Genomic DNA, 22,148 nt, shown 5'->3' with positions numbered 1-22,148 from the left:
TTTTTTTGCGGTTAAAAGTGTTATTTCGGCTGAGCTCGTACGTGTCACACGTGTGAGTGCAAAGTACTTGTTGGTGTGTGTGTGTGTGTTGGTGTGTGTGTGTGAGGGTCAGTTTGTTTTGTTTTTCCCCTTACTTCAGCACATCTGAGAGAGCTTTTCTGGAACTCCTGAGCCCTGTCTAAACAAAGATGGCCCAAAGTGAGGCGTGGAAGGGGAGGGTGGAAGTGGGCGTCTCGTTGGAACCGCGTGCGAGTCTCGGCGCAACCTGGGACCTGAGGGTGGGGGGGTCGAAACCGAGCCCCTGAGAAAAGCAGCTGGAAACACGGAGACTTTGCGGTCTTTTTTTTTTTTCTTTTTCTTGCCAGCTCTTCTTCATCCCTTCATACCCGTTCGTCCTCCCTGAGTCCAGCTGCACTCACATGTGTCCCCCACCCCCCGAGCCCCCGCCTTGCCGGTCCTCCCACCCCGGAGTCAATGCCACTGCCAAGGCGAGGCAGATCGTCGCAGCTGCGAACACTTTACGGGCCCTTTAAACGCCGGCCCGCCGTTCATTAGTTAGCGTGGGGACGCGGGGAGACGTTTGCACGGAATGACTCTCACGATAAGGCCGTCGCAATTTTGACATGGGAATCCGTCCGTGGGTTTGACGTGATGGCGGCTGAAGTCGAGTGTCGTCGCTTACGAAATTGCTAGGAATTCGGGGAAAATAAAAACTAGCTTAATTCATATTTATGTCCACAAAAACGAGAAATGTGTTGTTTTTTCAGTTCCCCCGGTGCATATTTGATCATTGAAATCCCGTAGCCGCATTAGGGTCATTACATATTAGCATGTGCACATTGTAGCACATGCTAATACCGCATTAGCATCCTCGTATTTTGTTGTTTGTCGTCCTTAACATTTGATTTCCATGACAGTTACATCAAATCCATTTAGGGATGCTGTTTTAATACTTCAGAATAAAGAAATACCTGATAAGGCTCATTCCGTATTAGCATGTGCACATTGTAGCGCTAGCTAACATCGTATTAGCATCCTCCTTTTTTGTTTGCAGTCCTTAACACTTGACTTACATTGACAGTTACATCAAATCCATTCAGGGATGCTGTTTTAATACTCCAAAATAAATAAATACTCGATTAGGCTCATTCCGTATTAGCATGTGCACATTGTAGCGCTAGCTAACACCGTATTAGCATCCTCCTTTTTTGTTTGTAGTCCTTAACACTTGACTTCCATTGACAATTACATCAAATTCCTTTAAGTTGTTAAGAATGACATTGAGTGATCTTGTTTTAATACTTAAAAACAAATAAATACCTGATATTTTTTTACCCCAATTTCTGTAAATGAGGCAATCGGAAGCATTTTCGTTGCACCCTTTGACTCGGGAATGACGTCTGGCTGTCATTTGGTCCCTTCTATCTTTGAACTTTGTAAGCCTGATAAAGAGAAGAAACAAAACACACACTTAGATGGACTTTTCCTTTTCTTTGCGAGTGACACACTTTTTTTTTCGGCCCATCCTTTCGTCTTGTCATCACATCCTTACCGTCTCTCGCTCGCGGCTTGTCGTACACCGGACCCCGTTTGTCGCCAACATGGACGTTCGACTCTCGCAGTGCACCTGAAGGCATCGTCTTGCTATGCTGGCGGAGGTAAAAGCGACTCGAGATGTTTGTAGTGCTCGCCATGTTGTTCTTTTTCCAATGATCTGGAAATCAAGTCAACAAATTGCTGCGTTAAAATGCTGCTTAGTGACTAGAAAAGAGGAATTATTGTGGATTTATTGTAATTATTGTATGGAAAGATGAGGCTGTCGCCATTGGAACAATTTGTTTGCGTTTTGTAATCGTCTTTAAAGTCAAACACTGTCTTTTCGCCATTTTATCAGTTAGATTTATTGATGCAAGTCACATTCAATGTCAATGCAAATCAATTTCAATCATTTCTAATGTTTTCTGTCACTGAGACCAAAGTTCTGCAAGTTGCGATAACAAATTTGAGTGGGCGAATTTCTTTTAACCATAAATTATTGTTGAAATTATGGTTAAAAATGCTTAACCAATAATGTAGTGGTAGTACATCCTAATAAACAACACATTTAAATGCAAATTATGTTTACTGTAGAATAAAACAGACAAACTGTACATGGATAAATTTGTAAAATATGAAATAGGGGAGAAACCTTAACTGTGCTCTGTTAATTCAAGTGTTTAAAAAAGATATCAATCCGATTTTTCATAATTGGTGTCATTTGAAAGCTATTGTAGTGTATAATACATTCATCACAGTTAGCCAGTGTACATTTTTTAAAGTTTCAATTTCAGTTAATATTATTATAATTTGGACAAACTTTTGAACGACCCGATTATGCTTAAAAAAGCACATTTTATACCCCGCATTTTTTCCATGATGTCCCTTTTTCCAATTAAACAGGATAATTCAATCAACTTCCTCTATCAATCAAACGCTCGCTGCCGGACCTCCCCGGCCTCATGTCGTCAGCGTCACAAAAAACGGAAACATGCTCGTTTCCTATCCGTCATACTTCGATTTTCATCACGCGAGTCGTCCAGCGTTTTTATCTCCCAATGAGTTGTTATTATCACTTTGGTTTGATTGGACGCCGCTAAAAATTAGCATGATACGACAGATGACTCGCAGTTTGTCAAAGATCATTAGCCCGGACGCAACAACGAGGTGGCGGCTTCCTCGTACGAGGCCTTGAAGCGAAAGGGAGGAAGGAAGGCTTGCGGATGAAAACATGACAACACATGCATTTCCCTGCCAATCCAGCGGGGACTCACGGCCCATTTGGTTGCCATTAGCATAGTTCTGGCCCTCCGTGGCCCGTGTCAGAGCCCAGATGCACAGCTGCGCGGAGGGGGGGGAGGGACGGGGACCCCCGCCTCGGTGACTGGCAGCCACCGGGGGCTCCAAAGAGGAACTGACGGGGGCGACGACGGGACTTTTTTTTTGGCGTGGCGGGGATTGAACGGACAAGATGGGTTTGGATTGTCTTCTATGTTTTTCCCCATTGCAGAGTGTCATCTGTATTTGTTTATTTGGCGTAGCGTCGCTATTTGGAGTCAGATGCTAATCAAAGCGGAGTGTGGGACTCCGCCAAGGCCAAATTGGGATGGAATGAATACACGTGTCGATTTTTTTTTTTTTTTTTAGAGCAGGGGTCGGGAACCTTTTGACGGAGAAGCAATTCGTATTTTTGAACATTATTCCTTGAGAGCCGTACTCGGAATTTCAAGGTAAAAATACATGAAAATGGGTGCGTTTATTAAAAATTATTTTGAGAATATTTTTTCACTATTGCTAATCAATGAGTATCAATGAGAAGAAGAGTCTAATGAAGAAAAGTTAGGATTAAAAAGGTGTCACGGTGCCCGTGACCGGACGTTTGGTCGCCCGGACGTTTGGTCGCCCGGACGTTTGGTCGCCCGGACGTTTGGTCGCCGCACATTTGGTCGCCCGGGTAAATATAATTTTGAGAGCTGGTTTCAACAGTAGATATTTAGATATTAAACTCTCTCTCTCTCTCTCATGAATATAATTTTGAGAGCTGGTTTCAACAGTAAACTCTCTGTTGTGTTGTCAAACGTCCGGCGACCAAACGTCCGGGCGACCAAACGTCCGGGCGACCAAACGTCCGGGCGACCAAACGTCCGGGCGACCAAACGTCCGGGCGACCAAACGTCCGGGCGACCAAATGTCCGGGCGACCAAACGTCCGGGCTACCAAACATCCGAGTACCCACGGTGCCATATACACCCATCAAAAGAGCCACGTATGGCTCCCGAGCCATAGGTTTCCTACCCCTGGTCTAGAGGTTGAGTTTTATGCCGGTCGACTTGGATGTTTTTGTTGTTGTTGTTGTTTTGTAATGGTTTTTGGATAATGAAAAGTCATTGAATTCGATGTGTTAAGTGTTAAGATGTCTGATCACGTGATCGGGAATCGGACACAATTACATTGTTAGAAAATTTGAACCCTTTTACAAACATGAAAGGGGAATGAATCCAGTGCATCAGATTATGTGATCAGAGATCGGCTCCGATGACGTCATTGTTACAAGATAAGAATTAGATTGGCTGGCCACCGTTTCCGGATGTCCCCCTGCTAGGGGCCTGTAGTTGACTGTGATAGACTCCAGCACCCCCCGTGACCCTTTTGACGATAAGCGCGATTAAAAACGATAAAAACCAAAGGTATTTTCCATGATCATGATCACAGTTTGCTTACGATTTCCCGACTCAAACCTATGTCGCCATTTTGACAAATCAAAAAACATTTGGGTGACGTGGTACGCCCGTTTGCCTCCAGGGGGAGCCGTGTCCGATTTTGACATGTCGACTTCCCTTGCAGTGGCATCCCCTAAAAGTCAAGGAAAGTTTAAGCAAAGCCGAAAGACAAGCAGAAATAAAAAGTAACCGACAATTAGCTTGCGCGCTGCCATGTTATGACTAGCCGGCGCTACAAAGCCCCTAGTGTTATTTGTCACCTGGTTCCAATATGGACACTGTGCGGTCCTGACGACTCAATCCCAGGCCAGGGTCTTTATGACACGCAACGCCGCCGCGCCTCTTTTCCCCGACACACATTGTCTGCACATTTCTGTCAGGAAATTGGCAGCGTTTTTCGTCAGCTAAAGCTCACAGATGAGATAATACTTCACGGGCGGCGGGTGGTGGGGCGAGAGGGGGGTCGGGGGCGATGGGACGGGACGCTCCCGGCGTTGTGCGATGGCGAAACACATGCTACGCACACGGGGTTTTCATTTACGAGCTTTGCTTTAACTCGCCCGACAAGAATTGTGGTCTGCGGCGACGTGTCGAACACGGGATTGGGATAAAGCGGGGGGAGGAACAATGCTAGGCTAGCTGGGTGGGTTTGTATTGTTTTCGGGGGGAGGGGCTTCGCCGACCGGCGTCTGTTTGTTTACCGCATTAAAAACAACGGAGAGCCGAACAGGATGTGATTAGTCAAAGATGATCGTCGCTTCTGTGGTCCGGTTGTGTCTACGATTTTTGCTTGGGCGAATATTTTACGAACTTTCCTAACATTTTGCAGCGTACACCTGAACCAAACTGTACTACCGTGTATTTCATCCCAACATTAAAAAACATATCCCAGTCGCCATCCTACCTAAGGATGACAAACTAGACCGCTACGGACACACTTCCTTGTTGCACCGATACCATGACTTCCTTTTTGAATTTGTCTACGTGCAGGCAACACCCGATTTACCGCATTTTCATGACTATACGGCGCATCGCATTTTTAGCCGCAGTGCCAATATTGAGTGCTATTTCTGTATTTTACACACACAAAGGACGCACCGTTTTTATAGACGCAGCCAGGCATGGCAAAATATACACCAGCTTAAACATACAGACACACGCTAAAAACACTTTTTAAAAAGGCAACGGAAGCAAAACTGAGTTCGGTTGTACTTTATCTAGCCATTTTACAACTTACTCACGTCATCATCACCCGCAAATCCATCAAAGTCCTCATTTTCTGTGTCCAAATTGAACAATTGTCCAAATGAGTCATCGAAAACGCTGAGTTTTATACGTTCGTCCAGGCGGCCACAATCCATTTGCAAATAGTAGCTAGCGTAACCAGCCTAGCGCTGCCTGCCACCCTTCGTAAAGCTGTTGATGTCGATGTATACAGGCCACAATCCATTGGGTGTATTGACAAAAGAACTATATATCCCAGCAGTCACTGCGCAGTACTTTTTCTACGGGGAAAATAGTAGAGTCGGGGGCTGCTTGCCGTAGTTGTGAGCTGTAGAGGATGGTGTACCCTATCCACTGATTTATTTTATTTTCTCGTGATAACAATTTTAGTATTGGTCCATATATAAAGCACACTGGATTATAAGGCGCCCTGTCTATTTTGGAGAAAATTTAAGACTTATGTGCGCCTTATAGTCGTGAAAATACGGTATACAGTATGTTAGAAATACCACGTGCAATTTTCCTTTTTAAGATTTCCCCTTCAAAGTAACACATTTGTACTCCCTATTCAAACCATGAACATGGAGGTGAAAATTGTAAATCAGGGGGCGGCTTGTACGAGAAAAATTGTCGAATTCTACCATTTTGGGCTTATATGCGAGAAAATACGGTACTTTTTGCCAGGTGCGACCAGATAAGCTGTCCATCAAAAGTCAGAGGCAACCAAAGTGCGAGATTTTGAAAGGAACAGTCTTTTTTTCCAAGTCGGACTGTAAAACTCCTCCGACTTGGTCTCCGTCCCGTCTTTTCTCTTGTTCATCTGCTTGTTACGAGCCAAAAAGGAAACGCTGGCGAGACGCTAACAAAGTGACTAATGCGGCCATCTTGGCCGCAGATAAGACGACGCTTCCCAAATCCCGACCCAACCTCCTGTGACAAATACGTGCGAGGGGAACGCCGTTCGTCCGTCCGTCCGTCCGTCCCTGACCGAAGCCAGTTTCCGACTTCCATTGGCGTCGGTGTTTATCCTTTTTTGTTTCGTCTTTTAAAGCAAACACAGATGTTTCTGATGGCCGCCTTGGACGCATCTGAACGCGAGCTTCCTTATTAAGAGCCTTGTAATCAATTTGTATTCTTTCAACTTCTTCCTCTGTCAGCTTTTAACAACTCGGAATCCAAGCGGAATAGAAAAAAATATATATATCCGAACCCGCCGCCGTCTGCTTAATGGGCCAGATAGGAGGTTGGCGCTAAGTCCGTGATTAGAGGGGCGCCTTGTCACGACGGCGGCGGCAGCCCCGTAGATAGCGCCACGCTCTAATTGCCATATTAGACGGGCCTTAACTATCTCGTCAGCTGTCAGACGCCGCCTCGGAAACAGCGGAGGTGCGCTTGATGTTCTCATTTGTTTGTTTGCGTCTGCCGCTAACGCTAGCGGAAGATAATTAGCGAAAGGCAGCAATCTGCTAACGGATTGAGGATTTTTAGTTCGACTGGCGGGTGTCAAATGAAAGTTTTGGGGGGCGCTATGTGCTTTTGTGGGGCCTGGATTGGGAAAAATTATATATAATAATAATAATAATTTTGTGAGTATTTTTTTCTAATTTGTAAAATGTCTGGATCATTTTACACAAAAGGATTTTAACATTGATGGGGCTCGATTTAACTTGTGAAATGTGTTTGTTGTTTGTTGTTAATTAATTATTAATTTGAAACTTTATGGAAATAATTGCTCATTATCATAATTTAATTTTTGGGAAAAAATATCTACTAAGAATTATTCTATTATGATTTAATCTATGTAATAAAAATGTCAAATGAACTGTATATTATTTTAATATTAAGAAAAAATAGATCCTTATTTTGGGTCATGTACCTATAATACCAAATGTAAATTATGTAAAATAAAATTAAAAATAAATAAATATATATATATATATATATATGGATGCCAGGTTAAGTGGTCAAGCATAATAGTATTTATTTGCCCTATAAAGTTCAATAAAAAAGACATCCCGAAAATGAGACAATTTGAATCTAACTGATGATCACCAATTTTTCAGAATTCATCATTTTTTAATCATTATCCCTGATTTTTTGATTTTTTTTTTAAATTCTTCTTAGTAATTTAAGTACTCAACAAGCCAAATGTCATCAATATTCTTACAACGCCTAAATTTCCGGTTAAATGGTGAGTTGTCACACAAAAAAAAAAAAAAATGGACTAACCATAACAAGATAGTCCCGAACTACGCCCCTTAAAAGAAGAGCCCATCGTTGCGTAATCGTCAGATTTGTGACCCCCGCCGACTGTAAATTCATAATTCACAATTGCGATCAAACAATGTTTTCCGAAGATTCTCTCTAGACGCGAACGTGAGCGAGAATATTTGCCTCGAGAGGAATGCAGTTTTGGACTCTTTATTGTAGTGAAGTCACGGCCTGAGTTATGACTGGTATAAAAAACTAGTCATAAACAAAAAGCCGGTCGCGGCCTATTGAGATGAATGTTTGTCGTTTGTTTTCTTCCTGCTTTGCTCGCTCGGGCTGACGGAGGCCAATTTACAGCCTCCAGCTGCTTCAACCGTTCGGACCGAAGCAATGTTTTGATTCGCGCTCACGGCTTTTTCCGGGTTGTCATTTGAGACGAGCAAAATGGAGGGGAAAACTTTTTTTTTTTGTGGTTAAATAATGTATATTTGTTTGTTGTTGTTTTATTTTAGGCCATTCGTTGCACGCTGGTCAACTGCACGTGCGAGTGCTTCCAGCCAGGCAAGATTAACATGCGCACCTGCGACCAATGCAAACATGGCTGGGTAGCTCATGGTAAGGAAATTTTAATTTTTATTTTTGGGGGGGAAAATTGCATAAATACCAGACAATGTGGTAGAAATGTTCGGTTTTGGAAACTTGTTTGGGTGGATTTTTTTTGTATAAATTATATATACAAGTATGTTTTTTGCATTGCTAATGTTAATGTGCTAATTGTTTTAGTGGCAAATTTGTTACAAATGGGTTGTAATATTTAGTTTTTAATAGTCATCTCTTGACTTTTGATTTGATTTTAGTCTAAAAAAATGTTTTTTTATTTGACAATTTGACACAACGTTGACTTGACCCTGATTTTTACAATTTTGTTGTTTGGCGTGCCGAGGTTCTACAGTAATCCCTCGATTATCGCGACTTCAATTAGTGCAATTTTTTTTCTGCTATTATTATTATTATTTAAATAAAAATCCACGCTGAAACTCGCAAGCAGAAGCCCCTCCCCTGAAAAAAAGGTAGTTATACTAGGGGTGAACCTTTTCGTCGTAAAGGGTGTCAAACTCGGGTTGGTTCGCGGGCCGCATTAACGTCAACTCCATTTCACGTGGGCCGGACCATTTTAGATATAATATTTAGATTTTTTTTTAATAAATGGATTAAAATCCCTGAAAAATTCAGTTTTTATAGATCTAAAACAATGTTTATTTTAGCTTTTTAAATATATTTTTAGATTTTATAAAATGATTTTTGAACTAAAAACACAGAAAAAAATGGATGAAAAAAATACAATTATTGTAATTGTAATGTACATCTATCATCATTTGATTTTGATCCTAAAATAGAAACTTATGATTTACTTTCTCGGGCCGCACAAAATGAGGCGGCGAGCCAGATTTGGCCCCCGGGCCGCCACTTTGACACCTGTGCTTTACGATTTTTTCTGGTCTACATCAACCGCGATATTCGAGGGATTACTGTATTTCCATCAAATTAAAAATTTATGCCAGGAAAACAAAAAAAATCGCATTTTTCCATTGTTAAATTTTTTACAGTTTTTATTTTTTTGCATTTTTACAAGTTCCAAATTCTTTTGGACGGCGACCACACTACACGCAGGTGTAACACAAAAAAACCCCAAAAACAAAAGAAGCCAAAAGTACAAAGTGACCTAGGAGTGGAAAAAAGGCGGCTAAAAGAAAACACCTGTTTGGCCGCGTAAAAATTGGAGCGGCTCGGCGGGTGAATGGACACGAAAACCCTGGGTGAATATTTCCCAGCCGCTCCCTGTGAAGTGTCAGGCGTCCATCCTCCCCCGACTTTTCATTTCATGTCAGCATTGGCAGCCACTCTGACAAGCACTTCTTCATTTTTTATTAGCTTCGTGTCTGGCGGCGCGGCCTTGTCAGGGCCAAGCCCGGCCAGGTGTCACCCAGACCGCCACGGGGGGGGGGGCGGGGCCAAGCGGGGAGAATCCATTCGGTTTCTCGGGGGCCATTTACCCTGAAAACGCCCAAAACTTGTCCAGATTGGGAAATCTTGACGCCGATTGACCTTGCCGTCGTCATTTAAACGGATGCAAAAAGGGAGTTTTGGGTGAAATTTGGGCGCACATTTTAGCAAAATGACAAAAAAATAAAAAAATATAAAAAGTTTGGGAGTAGGCCAGCTGAGACGCGTCCCATTAACAACAAAGAGGACCGAAACGAAGCTGTTCAACATCAAGGGAAGGACTTCAGAAGCATCCGTGACAGCTCGTTGACGTTAGCCGAGGCTGTCCTGATGAGACCTTAACGATTGTTTAATGAGTCAGCTATGCATTCATTCATTTTCTGAACTGCTTATTTATCCTCACTAGGGTCACGGGGGGTGCTGGAGCCTAACCCAGCCACGAGGCGGCCAATCGCGGGGCACGAGGAAACAAGCATTGACGCTCACATTAATACCTAGGGGCAATTTAGATTGTCCAACCAGCCTATCAGGTATACGGTCGATTGGTCGCCAGTCTTTTGATCGCCGATCTTTTGGTCGCCGGTCTTTTGGTCGCCCGGAAGGTTATTGATCATTACCATTTAAATTGTTGCTCAAATTCCCTAAATACAAACTGTGAATTACTATTTAGTCATACTTAATGCCCTATTAAATATTAGGCTAAAGAAAAGCTCCACATTTCCCGGACTTTTATTGTTTTTTGTTGGAGAACTTGTTAAGACCCTAACTAACGTAGCTTCTTAAAGGGACAGCGCATGTACATACAAACTCTTCTACACTCACACGTGGGCTCAGTGAAACTGCTCATGGCCATTGTTGGCTTTTATTGATGCGAAGACCGTGTTGTTTTACCTTGTTTTGTCGCCGGTCTTTTGGTCGGCAACCAATCGACCGCACACGGCCTATCATGCATGTTTTTGGAATGTGAGGGGAAACCGGAGTACCTGGAGAAAACCCACGCAAGCCGGGGAGAACATACAAAAACTCCACACAGGTGCACCGACCTGGATTTGAATCCAGAACCTCAGAGCCACTCACTCGCTAGACCGCCCAGTTGCGGTACAATCGGGAGTCTAACAGACTGGATCACAAGAATCGATCCACCAATAGTATCGATGACGGGAATTGATTTTTTCCGTTTTTTTGGGGGGTGCAGCCCTGGACAAGCTGAGCACGCAGCACCTGTACCATCCGACGCAAGTGGAAATCGTGCAGTGCAACGTGGTGTTCGACATCAGCAGCCTGATGCTGTACGGCACGCAGGCGGTGCCGGTGCGGCTCAAGATCCTGCTGGACCGCCTCTTCTCCGTGCTCAAGCAGGAGGAGGTGCTGCACATCCTGCACGGTCTGGGGTGGACCCTCCGGGACTACGTGCGCGGATACATACTACAGGTAAGACCACCACCAACGCCAAATTACCACAACACATACTAAGGCAGGGGTGTCAAACACAGTTTGGTTGGCAGGCTACATTCATAGTGACCAGATCTCATGTGGGCCGGACCATTTTAGATATAATATTTAGATTTTTTTTTTTAAATTGATTAAAATCCCTGAATATTCAGTTTTTTTATAGATCTAAAACAATGTTTATTTTAGCTTTTTTTAAAATATATTTTTAGATTTTACAAAATGATTTTTGAACTAAAAACAGAAAAAATGGATTAAAAAATTACAATTATTGATTTAAAAGGGGGAAAATCAGGAAATTTATTTGCAAATTGAATACAAACGATAAAAGCAATATGAGAAAAAATGGTTACTTTTATTCCATTATGTTAAAAAACAACAAAACAAATGTTCCCTGTTAACCCATTAACTTTCAACTTCATTTACTCTGCTGTGTAAATGTGAAAGTGGCGGCCCGGGGGCCAAATCTGGCCCGCCGCATCATTTTGTGTGGCCCGGGAGAGTCAATCATGAGTGCCGACTTTCTGTTTTAGGATCAAATTAAAATGAAGAGTATAGATGTATATTCAATTTCCTGATTTTCCCCCTTTTAAATCAATAATTGTAATTTTTTAATCCATTTTTTTCAGTTTTTAGTTCAAAAATGATTTAGTAAAATCGAAAAATATATCAAAAAAGCTAAAATAAACATTGTTTTAGATCTATAAAAAACTGAATATTCAGGGCTGTTAACCCATTTATAAAAAAAAATCAAAATATTATATTTAAAATGGTCCGGCCCACATGAAATCGAGTTGACGTTAACGCGGGCCACAATCTTTTAACTCATCAACAGCGCTAGACGTCCAATCTATTTTGAATGGGAAGGCCGACAGCGACCACATTTTCTAAAAATACCTCATGAAATGCCACTTTTCTATGCACCAATCACACACACCTTTTAATCAAATCCCACTTTTCACTTTAGCCCCATCTTTTTTTTATGAAAACTGTCATGCTAGCAAACAGCTAACCGCCCCCCACTCCTCGTATTTCCTCCATAATTGCACAAAAGGATTCTGGTGCTGAAACCCAAAGTGTTCCTGAATGAATTAGCGTGCAGCGAGCAGACATGTGCATGTGGTTTTCTCCCTCTGTGTGAGTGTGTGTCGTGTTCGCATGTGCTTTATCTGTATGCGAGTTTGTTCCAAGAGTGTAAGTGGAACAGCATGGCAGGATCGGAGGGAAGGGGGGTAATATTCGGGGTGTCTGGGTGGGGGTGCGGCGTATGCACGGAAACAGCTTCTGTGACTAAAAACACTTGCAGACCCGCACGTACTACTGCATCGTTTTTGCAAAAGGATCATACCGTGTTTATTACAGTGTTATAACATAGTAATAACCGCTTTTTTTTTTATTTAACTTGCATTTTTTAGCGACACCCATGTTTAATAACGCCACTGACACGGCGGAATCCTAATTTTTATCATCGCCGCCAATGCCGCAATAAACTCTTGAACGGCGGCTAAGTAATAGTGTTATAACATAGTAATAACTGCTTTTTTAAAATTTAATTTGCATCGTTTTAGCGACACCCATGTTTAATAACGCCACTGATACCACGGAATCCTAATTTTTATCATCGCCGCCAATGCCGCAATGAACTCTTGAACGGCGGCTAAGTAATAGCACGCGCCACCACGGCCTTTTAGCGGGTAATTTACTGAAGAAATTAAGCACAGCCTGCAGCAGAGCACCACAAAAAAAGTCAACAGAAGGACGGAGGTGTGACTAAATATGCGTAGACTGGGCAATTTACCTTTGTAATAGGCTGCTCATAGCGTGGGAGCTAATCAATAGCATTAACGAGCAAAGTGGATGGAAGTTTGATTTGAAAAGGAGAGGAATTACATGTGGCATCAATAACTATTAAAATAAATGATTGGCTTTTTTGGGGAGGTTTGGTCTGTTCGGTTGTATGCATACTTTGCTCATGTAGTCATACTTACGGTATTATTCGGGAAATTATGTCAGATTATAGTTGCTATATTCTTTATTTGACATGATTGAAGAATTCATGATTAAAACATTGTAATTATCGGGCCAATTGAATAATAAATTTAGACATTTCCAATAGTGATGGAACGATCCGATACTATTATTATTTTTAATCTTGTTCTAGAATAAACTATGATTTCATATTTCAATTTTAACCTCGTAACAGTTCAATTTTAATCTCTTATGATTTCATATTTCAATTTTAATCTCATAATAGTTCGATTTTAATCTATTATGATTCCATACTTCAATTTTAACCTCATAATAGTTCAATTTTAATCTTGTTATAGAACAAACTATGATTTCATATTTCAATTTTAACCTTGTAACAGTTCGATTTTAATCTCTTATGATTTCATACTTAAATTTTCATCTTGTTATAGTACAAACTATAATTTCATATTTCAATTTTAACCTCATAATAGTTCAATTTTAATCTTGTTATAGTACAAACTATGATTTCATATTTAAATGTTAATCTTGTTATAGTACAAACTATGATTTCATATTTCAATTTTAACCTCGTAAGAGTTTGATTTTAATCTCTTATGATTTTAACCTCATAATAGTTCAATTTTAATCTTGTCACAGTACAAACTACAATTTCATATTTCAATCTTACCCTCATAATAGTTCAATTTTAACCTCTCAACATTGACATTACATTTTTTTACTGGATTATTACGATGCATGTCTTCCCGCGGCACACCTAAGCATCCCTCACGGCACCCTGGTTGGCAAACACTGATCTACGCTACAGTTTGGCACCGTTCCCCCCAGATATGTTGAGTGGAAAATAGTGCGTGTAATATCTTGTTTATGCCTTTTTTTGCATAAGTCATTGAGTGCTTCCCAGCAGTTCATCCCAGGCCAATATAGGAAACTCTCCCCTCCACTTTTGGCACCTCCTTAGCTCTAGCTCCTCTTCATTTCTCGACCCTTCGATCCATGTCGGACACCCCCCCACCACCACCTCCAATCTGTCGCCGCTCCCCCCCCCTTAGCCGGCGGCGCCCAGATGGGAATGTCATCAGCGTTCCGTCTCCCACACTCTGTATTATGTCTTCCTCCTCTTAATCCCTCACCCGGTGAAAAATAAGTAGCGAGGGGGAGCCGGCGCGCGTCCCAGGCTTTTCCTGAGCGACATTCCCAGTAATGTTCTGTCCTTGTAGAACATTGGGCTGCCTCCGCTTTTTATGAGATGCGGTTTTCCTGACTCCACACGGCTTCCAGGAGACCCAGATGGAACCGCTAACAACTCCCAGCACTACGCACACACAAACATACCCGCACACCCACCCACACACACACACACAGTTCTAACCCTAATTGCACACACACCCGGAGGAATGCTTATTCAAAGTATCAGGGATCAGTCAGGCCCGCCAACGCTCACTGCCGCAAGCCTCCACACGAGGGTGTCTACTAACTGTTAATGCGCCAGGGTTGGACGGAAAAAAAATAATAAAAAAAACAAGCTGAACATGCCTAGCAACATGCGTGCGGTTGATGTAATTACACGGATCGGTGGTGTAATAGGGAAAGCAGACATTGGGCAGGGGAGGCTTTCACTTCTGAAAAATGTTACAATTTTGGCTACCATGGGCAAAGATGGACGTCCAAATTAGCGATGTTTTGATTTGAAAGTCGGTATCGGATTTGGGGACGAGAAGCGATACGATCTTGTCGGCTATTGGGGAAAATGCAGGGTGATGACTTCTTTTTAGAGACTAATTACGGTAAGAAAACATAGTGTAATGTTTGTAAACAGAGTATTTTTAAAAGAGGTACCAGTAGGGGTAAGGTTAAGGCAAAAAGTAGGATTTTTCTTTACTGTCACTTTATTTTTGATGGGATAAAAATCGGGTATTCGCAAAATATATTTTGGGAAAAATATTAGTAATGGATTAGTAACGGGTCTTAAAATGTAGTTTTGGATCGGCTCAGTATCGGCAAAATGTAGATGGACAAAAATTGGATCGAAAGTTAAAAAATCAGCAATTAGCCCTAATTTTTTTTGAATCTTAAATTGTAGTTTTGGATCGGCTCAGTATCGGCAAAATGTAGTTTGAAAAAAATTGGATCGAAAGTTAAAAAATCAACAATTAGCCATAATTTTTTTGAATCTTAAATTGAAGTTTTGGATTGGCTCAGTATCGGCAAAATGTAGCTTGAAAAAATTTGGATTGAAAGTCAAAAATACGCAATTGGACATACTTAATTTTTACGAATCTTAAAATTTCATTTTGAATCGACTCAGTATCGGCACAATGTAGCTTGAACAAAAATATACGGGAAGTCAAAACATCAGCAATAGGCTCATTTTTACTAGTCTTAAAAATTGTTTTTGGATCGGCTTGGTCTTGGCAAAACATAGCTTGGACCGCAGGTCAATAGATCAGAATCGAGAGATCCCTAATTTTTTCTAGTGTACAAAACAGGTGTCATTCGAGCATAGGCTAAATATTTTTTGAGAAAAAACGTAGTCCGAAAACCGTCCAATGTACTTTGACTGAATCGCCAATGGGTAAAAATCTTGAATTCGCACCACTAATAAATAGCAAGTTCGATTTTTATTTTTTCGTTTAAAAAAATCTGCATCGGGATATCCCTATTTTTTTCTACCGTAAAAAACGGCTATCACTCAAGCGTAGACCAAATATATTTTGAGAAAAACCGTAGTCCGAAAACCGTCTAATGTACTTTGACTGAATCGCCAATGGGTAAAAATCTTGAATTCGCACCACTAATAAATAGCAAGTTCGAATTTTTTTTCGCTTAAAAAAAACTGCATCGGGATATACCTAAAATTTTCTGGTGTAAAAAACCGTGACTGGACGTTTCGACGAAAGACATTTGGTAGAACGGACGTTTGGTCGCCGGGTTCGCTCGCTGTCAAATTATGACAGAGTTTACTGTTGATATTTTGATATTAGATATTTAGATATTAAACTCACTCTCTCTCTCTCATGATTATAATTTTGAGAGCTGGTTTCAACAGTAACAACCCGGCGACCAAACGTCCGTTCTACCAAATGTCCGGTCGACCAAACGTCTTTCGACGAAACGTCCGAGTACCTAAAAAACGGCTATCATTCGAGCAGAGACAAAATATATTTTGAGAGAAAACCCTAATCCGAAAACCGTCCAATGTACTTTGACTGAATCGCCAATGGCTAAAAATCTTAAATTCACTAAAATCCCTAAACAGCAAGTTCGATTTTTTTCCAAGGCCCAATTTGATGCTTAACCAAATCCGATCGTTTCAGGCCACCCCGCCATCTCCTCGACTCTCCGGTCCGATTCCTCTGAATCCAATATAAGGGGAATTATTCCCCAAATTCCCGCATACCACGGTAACCCGATGGTAACCTCGGCGCTCCAGCTTGAATTCATTTGGGGCTCAGATTCGGGATGGCGAGGCGACTTGTTGTCTTTTGGGGGGTGCGTGTAAAGAGCCTAGCCGCGGCTTTGCGATCCGCCGCTAACTGCCCGCCGACGTTCGCGTTTGAAAAATCTGGAAACGCCGGCGTGTGTGGGAAGAATCACCTTGATTAAGTACTGGCGGGCTGTCACGTGGCTAACAAAGCGTGCAAAGCTTCCAGCTAAAAAAAAAAAATGTAGCCTGACCTTCCCGCCCAAATCATAACCATATGAACGTAAGAATTTCCACCTTAAGACGACGTTCGCTCTCGCTCGCTCGCTCCCATCCATCTTCCCGGGGTGAGGCATTAAGCGGTGATAACAGAAAACAGGTTACGAGGGGAAGGGGGCGGGGCTTAGTCACGTCGTCGGAGGGATGACCTAAAATGGAAGTTTCATAACCGAGCGACCCTCGCCACTGCCGACATTTGCTGGCGAGACCCGCAGATTAGCCGTGATTTACGCCGAAGGAGGATTTAATGCGTTTTCCCGATTTTGGGAAAACAGCGCGGGTTCGACTCCTGTTTCAATTCAAGTGTCATGTTGAGGGGAGTCGTCTTTCCCGAGAGGGATTGAGAGTAATTCTGTCTTTTTTAAAATTTATTTTAAAATTATTGCCACGTAATTCTTGATAATGTATTCGTGGGAAATCGGGTTGTTTTTGGGGGGATTTCCATGCGATTGGTGTTGCCCAAAAACGAAGCTATAAACTTTTGAGCTAGATTTTTGGGGCGAAAAATGTAATGTTTGGATTGTAGTGAAGGATATTTTGTATTTTTTTTTTGCTGGTTTGGCTTTGTTTGGGATTAAGTAAACTTTTGATGTGTTTTTAGGGTGCTAAAAATTAATATTATGGACATTATTGAACATGACTTAATCTTTTGCTTGGTCTGAAATGAATTAAAAAATTGAATTGGACGTCTACAAGCAATAAACTCACTTAAATATTGCAGCTCAAGGATGATTGGACGATTAATATTGCAGCTGAAGGGTGATTGGACGAAAGACGATTGGTTGTCAATCATTTTTGGAAAGCTGAGAAGCGCTATTTTTTTTATGGCGGCCATCTTGGATTGGGCAACCAATGGTTCGAAATTAAAAGTACATATTTTCCAGCACAGTAGTACTCCTCAATTACATTATTTTAGTGTATAAAACATTAATTCAAATCACAAGAGTCGGGTGGGGGTGCTGGATTTGATCCCAGCTGACATTAGGCACCGAGAAACTATTATAATATATACTATAATTAGTAACGGGCTTTTATTTATCATTTTTGTCATCTCAAAATCCACTCGTTGAGCGTTAAAGCGTTAAACGAGCGCTACTTTGAAGGCTTTAGCCAAGGACTGAGATTTGAGGACAATGTCAGACGCCGTTTGGTGGACTCCAAGCAGGTCAGCGCCATCCCGCTAAGGAACCGCGGCCAAATAACGTGCAGGAATGCGCCGTCTGGGCGCACGAAAAAACCTGCGATTATCTCAAAGGCTCGTTTGTACTTATTCACATTCACGCGAACTGCGAGACAATCCAAGTGTAATTTCACCTCCGGATCATCCATCATATCTGGCAACCGTGAAACAGGAAGTGGACAAATTAACGGTTGGCCGAGGAACGAGTCGCGGCGGCGATTGCAAAGACGTCAACAATTCTCCGTCCGATTTAGAAAGTCGTCCCGTCACCTGAGCTTTTTATCATTTGGAATTTATCTTTGTTTATCTTTTTTTGAGCATTGGACGCGCAGATTGAAACCACCGCAGGACGTGATTAGGCGTGTTATATTGGGGAAATAACTCCTTGAGAGACACTTAAGTAATTAAGATATCCATTAAACGAGGGCATTACATTGCTTTTGCAGCCACGGGCATATTTCACATGGTATACGGTCGGATTTAAAAGTTGTGAATATTTCATGGCAAATGTATGGATAAAGTGCGGAGGATTTTAATCGGGAGGATTTGACGAGGCGTGCCAGGAATATTTAACAGGTTTTGCGTGTGGTGAAATGGATCATGAAACGAGATGAAATTAAATAATATATTTTTCTGATTGTAAGACGTCGCTAAAATCATCATTAAATCAATACTTTTAGTATAAGAATATTTGGAGATGTATTTTGTTATTAGAGTGGACGAGATCCCCTGTCAGAAATTAGACGAAATTAAAAAAAATAATAATAATTGTAAGACATGGCTCAAATCATCATTAAATTAATAATGTTAGTATACAAATATTTGGAGATGTATTTTGTTATTAAAATAGACGAGATCACCTGTCAGAAACAAGATGAAATTAATTAATATATTTTTCTTATTGTAAGACATTGCTCAAATCTTCATTAAATTTAATAATTTTAGTATAAAAATATTTGGAGATGTATTTTGTTATTAAAATAGAGGAGATCACCTGTCAGAAACAAGATGAAATTAATTAATATATTTTTCTTATTGTAAGACATGGCTCAAATCATCATTAAATTTAATAATTTTAGTATAAAAATATTTGGAGATGTATTTTGTTATTAAAATAGACGAGATCACCTGTCAGAAAAGAGACGAGATTAAATACTGTATTTTTTGGGAATTTAAGACGTCGCTAAAATGATCATTAAATCAATAATGTTAGTATAAAAATATTTGGAGACATATTGTTATTAAAAATCATCAAATAAGATGTTGCTAAAACAATAAAAATTAGTATAAAAGATTATTTTGAGATTTTTATATTCATGTTCTATTGGCAGATTTTAGTTCTTTGTGCAAAAAATATAACTTTAAGATAAAAAAAAAAATCTATCTCGCTAATGGCATTTTTCTAATGTGTATGAATTTTGCTTCTGATTTATGGCATTAAACCATTATGCTTATTATCATCAAATTTCTTACACAGTGCAGTTACTCTCAATTGAAGCGAATAAGCCTAGTAAAGCAATAAGTGAAATGTATAACTTCCTCATAAGTCACATTGTGAGCCACTATTTGATGCCAAACCTCTCAGTTTAAATGAATTAGTCGTCCAGATGACAATATCAACTCGCTCAAACTTCCGCCCAAACTATAAAACGCATCAACTGCTGTTGAAAAATCGTTAAGATTCCATCATAAAATTACTTGATCAATGAACCCACGTTCCCCTAAAACACAGGTGTCAAAGTGGCGGCCCGGGGGCCAAATCTGGCCCGCCGCATCATTTTGTGCGGCCCCGAGAAAGTAAATCATGAGTCCTGACTTTCTGTTTAAGGATCAAATTAAAATGATAGATATAGATGTATATTATATTTCCTTATTTCCCCCCTTTTAAATCAATAACTGCAATTTTTTAATCATTTTTTTCTGTTTTTAGTTCAAAAATCATTTTGTCAAATCTAAAAATATTTAAAAAAGCTAAAATAAACATTGTTTTAGATCTATAAAAAAAAACTGAATATTCAGGGCTTTTAATCCAGTTCTTTTAATCAATGTATTAATAAAAAATCTAAATATTATATCTAAAATGGTCCGGCCCACATAAAATCGAGTTGACGTTAATGCGTCTTGCCTTAAAAAATCTGTACTACAAATGACCCCTTAAACCACCAAAAACAACCCTAAAACGAACAGATAAAGACCAAAAACCGAACGCGGCAACCCGTATAGTACCATCCAATACTCATCTTTCTGCGTTTTATCATTTTTGAAGAGGACGTCGGCATTTCCAACTCTCTTTCTACCCCAAATTTGGTCTCCTTGGGGACCCTCCAAAGATACACAGCGCATTACCCGGCTCCCTACCGTCAAATCCCCCCCGATAACCCACTTCAAAGCGCCGTCGCCAATCCTACAGCTTTATCCGGCGAGCCCGCGGCGGGGCTTCCCATGGCCCCCGCCCGCCGCCGCCACTCCGACATTCACTTTGATTCCAACACCAAGCGAGTCTCGGTCCGAGGGGCCACCGGAGCCTCGGTTACTCTTATTTAAGTCGTGTCGGGGTAGTATCGCAATCGGGTAAGAAAAGAATATTCAAAAGCCGGATTAATGGGGCCCCTCCCCCTTTTTTTTCCTGCCGTAACGAGCGTTCCGATTTTCTCGAAGCGCGTTCCGCTTTCCCGCCGGAGTTTGGCAAAGACGACCTAATTGAAACGGGGAACCGGCGTACCGGGAGCTTTTATTTACCTCGCCAAGGCCGGGATTATAATTACCGCCTCAAACAGAATTCCGTAAGCGGTAATATCCTGAAACGCGGGTTGCAAGTGGCTCTCGGAATTCAGCAGGTTTTTTTTTTGCGGGGATCCGGGGGAAATTGAATTTGACTTCGAGGTCAGCGACACTAATGACAACATGCGCGGGTTCGACGGGAATCGATCCGCATGGGATGTTCTGGCCGGCATTGATTGTCGCATGGCGAGTGTGGCGGAAATGGCTGGTGGTTTTTTTAATCCGTTTGGGCCCTTGGAATGGTTTTGTTTGCACAGAAATATATTAAAAGGTCAGGAAATTAAGTCCGGAGAAGTGAACTATCATAATTAGTGCCAAACACTGTTGTGTAGTTTTTTTAAAGGGGATTTTTTTCACCTATTATTCTGCCCTTGCCATTTTTTAATCACAACTCAAACTGTAACAATAAGCAATAACAATCGCTTACGTGCAGTAGCAAAATACAACATGTAAAGAGTCCGCCACACTATTTGACAATTCATAGTCCAAATGCTAATGCTAACAAGCTAATGCTCAATCGCGTGGTAGCCGTTTACTGACTGTGCTAATGGCTAGTGATTGCAAACTACAAGCAAAAATCTTCTTTTTAAAATCTATGAAATTGGCTTGCCAATGACAAAAAAAATTCATACATGACGCGGCATCTACAAAAACGTGCAGGTAATGCTAACGTTCACTCGCGAGCTAGCCGTTTGCTGACTGTGCTAATGGCTAGCAATTGCAAATTACGAGCGAATATCTTCTTTTTAAAATCTATGAAATTGGCTTGCTAATGACAAAATGTCTTCATACATGATGCAGCATCTACAAAAAACATGCAGGCTGTGCTCGGCTCATGTAATGCTAACGTTAACTCGCGCGCTAGCCGTTTGCTGACTGTGCTAATGGCTAATCTTCAGTTTAAAATCGAATAAATTGGCTTTATAAAATCTACAATCAAATCTAAACAGCAAATACGTGAAATGCGACATCCAGCTCGCTTTTTACAATTCAAACGCAGCTTCCCTTTACAAATAACAACCCAAATTCTTGCGGCACCTAGTCCTCGAGTTTGACACCTGCGATCCAAGTTATAATTATGACTTAAAAAGAAATCAAAACAGTTTTGTGACACTATGCAGACTCGGCTTGCACGATGAATGGCCGATTCATTCTTGGTGGTTAAGTTATGGCGGGCAGACATCCCACCAGCGACCGACCGCCTGAGCGAATGCGTGTCACTTCCCCCCGCAAGTGGAAACATTTAGACACTCCAGTGTGTCCCGAGGTGAGAAGCTGGAGAAGCTCTCGCTCATAAAAGGCAGCTCGTGAAGGAAGTGAGCTGGGCCCACGAGCGTGACACACACACACA

At 41.3% G+C, this 22,148-nt stretch overlaps 1 protein-coding gene across 3 annotated transcripts in view; it reads left to right on the top strand.

Annotated features, from left to right (window-relative positions):
• The window catches only part of bnc2 (basonuclin zinc finger protein 2), a 187,370-nt gene that overhangs the window by 114,259 nt on the left and 50,963 nt on the right, over positions 1 to 22,148 (top strand). For all 3 annotated transcript variants that reach the window (XM_077604763.1, XM_077604764.1, XM_077604765.1), the window contains 2 exons: positions 8,204 to 8,306; positions 10,891 to 11,126. In XM_077604763.1, coding sequence (XP_077460889.1) covers positions 8,204 to 8,306; positions 10,891 to 11,126 — 339 coding nt within the window. The remainder of the gene's footprint in view (positions 1 to 8,203; positions 8,307 to 10,890; positions 11,127 to 22,148) is intronic.

The sequence above is a fragment of the Stigmatopora argus genome, chromosome 7 (assembly GCF_051989625.1).
Source record: "Stigmatopora argus isolate UIUO_Sarg chromosome 7, RoL_Sarg_1.0, whole genome shotgun sequence".
Classification (NCBI taxonomy): Eukaryota; Metazoa; Chordata; class Actinopteri; order Syngnathiformes; family Syngnathidae; genus Stigmatopora; species Stigmatopora argus.
Note: the sequence above shows the minus strand (reverse complement) of the source record. Positions and strands in the feature narration are given on the sequence as shown.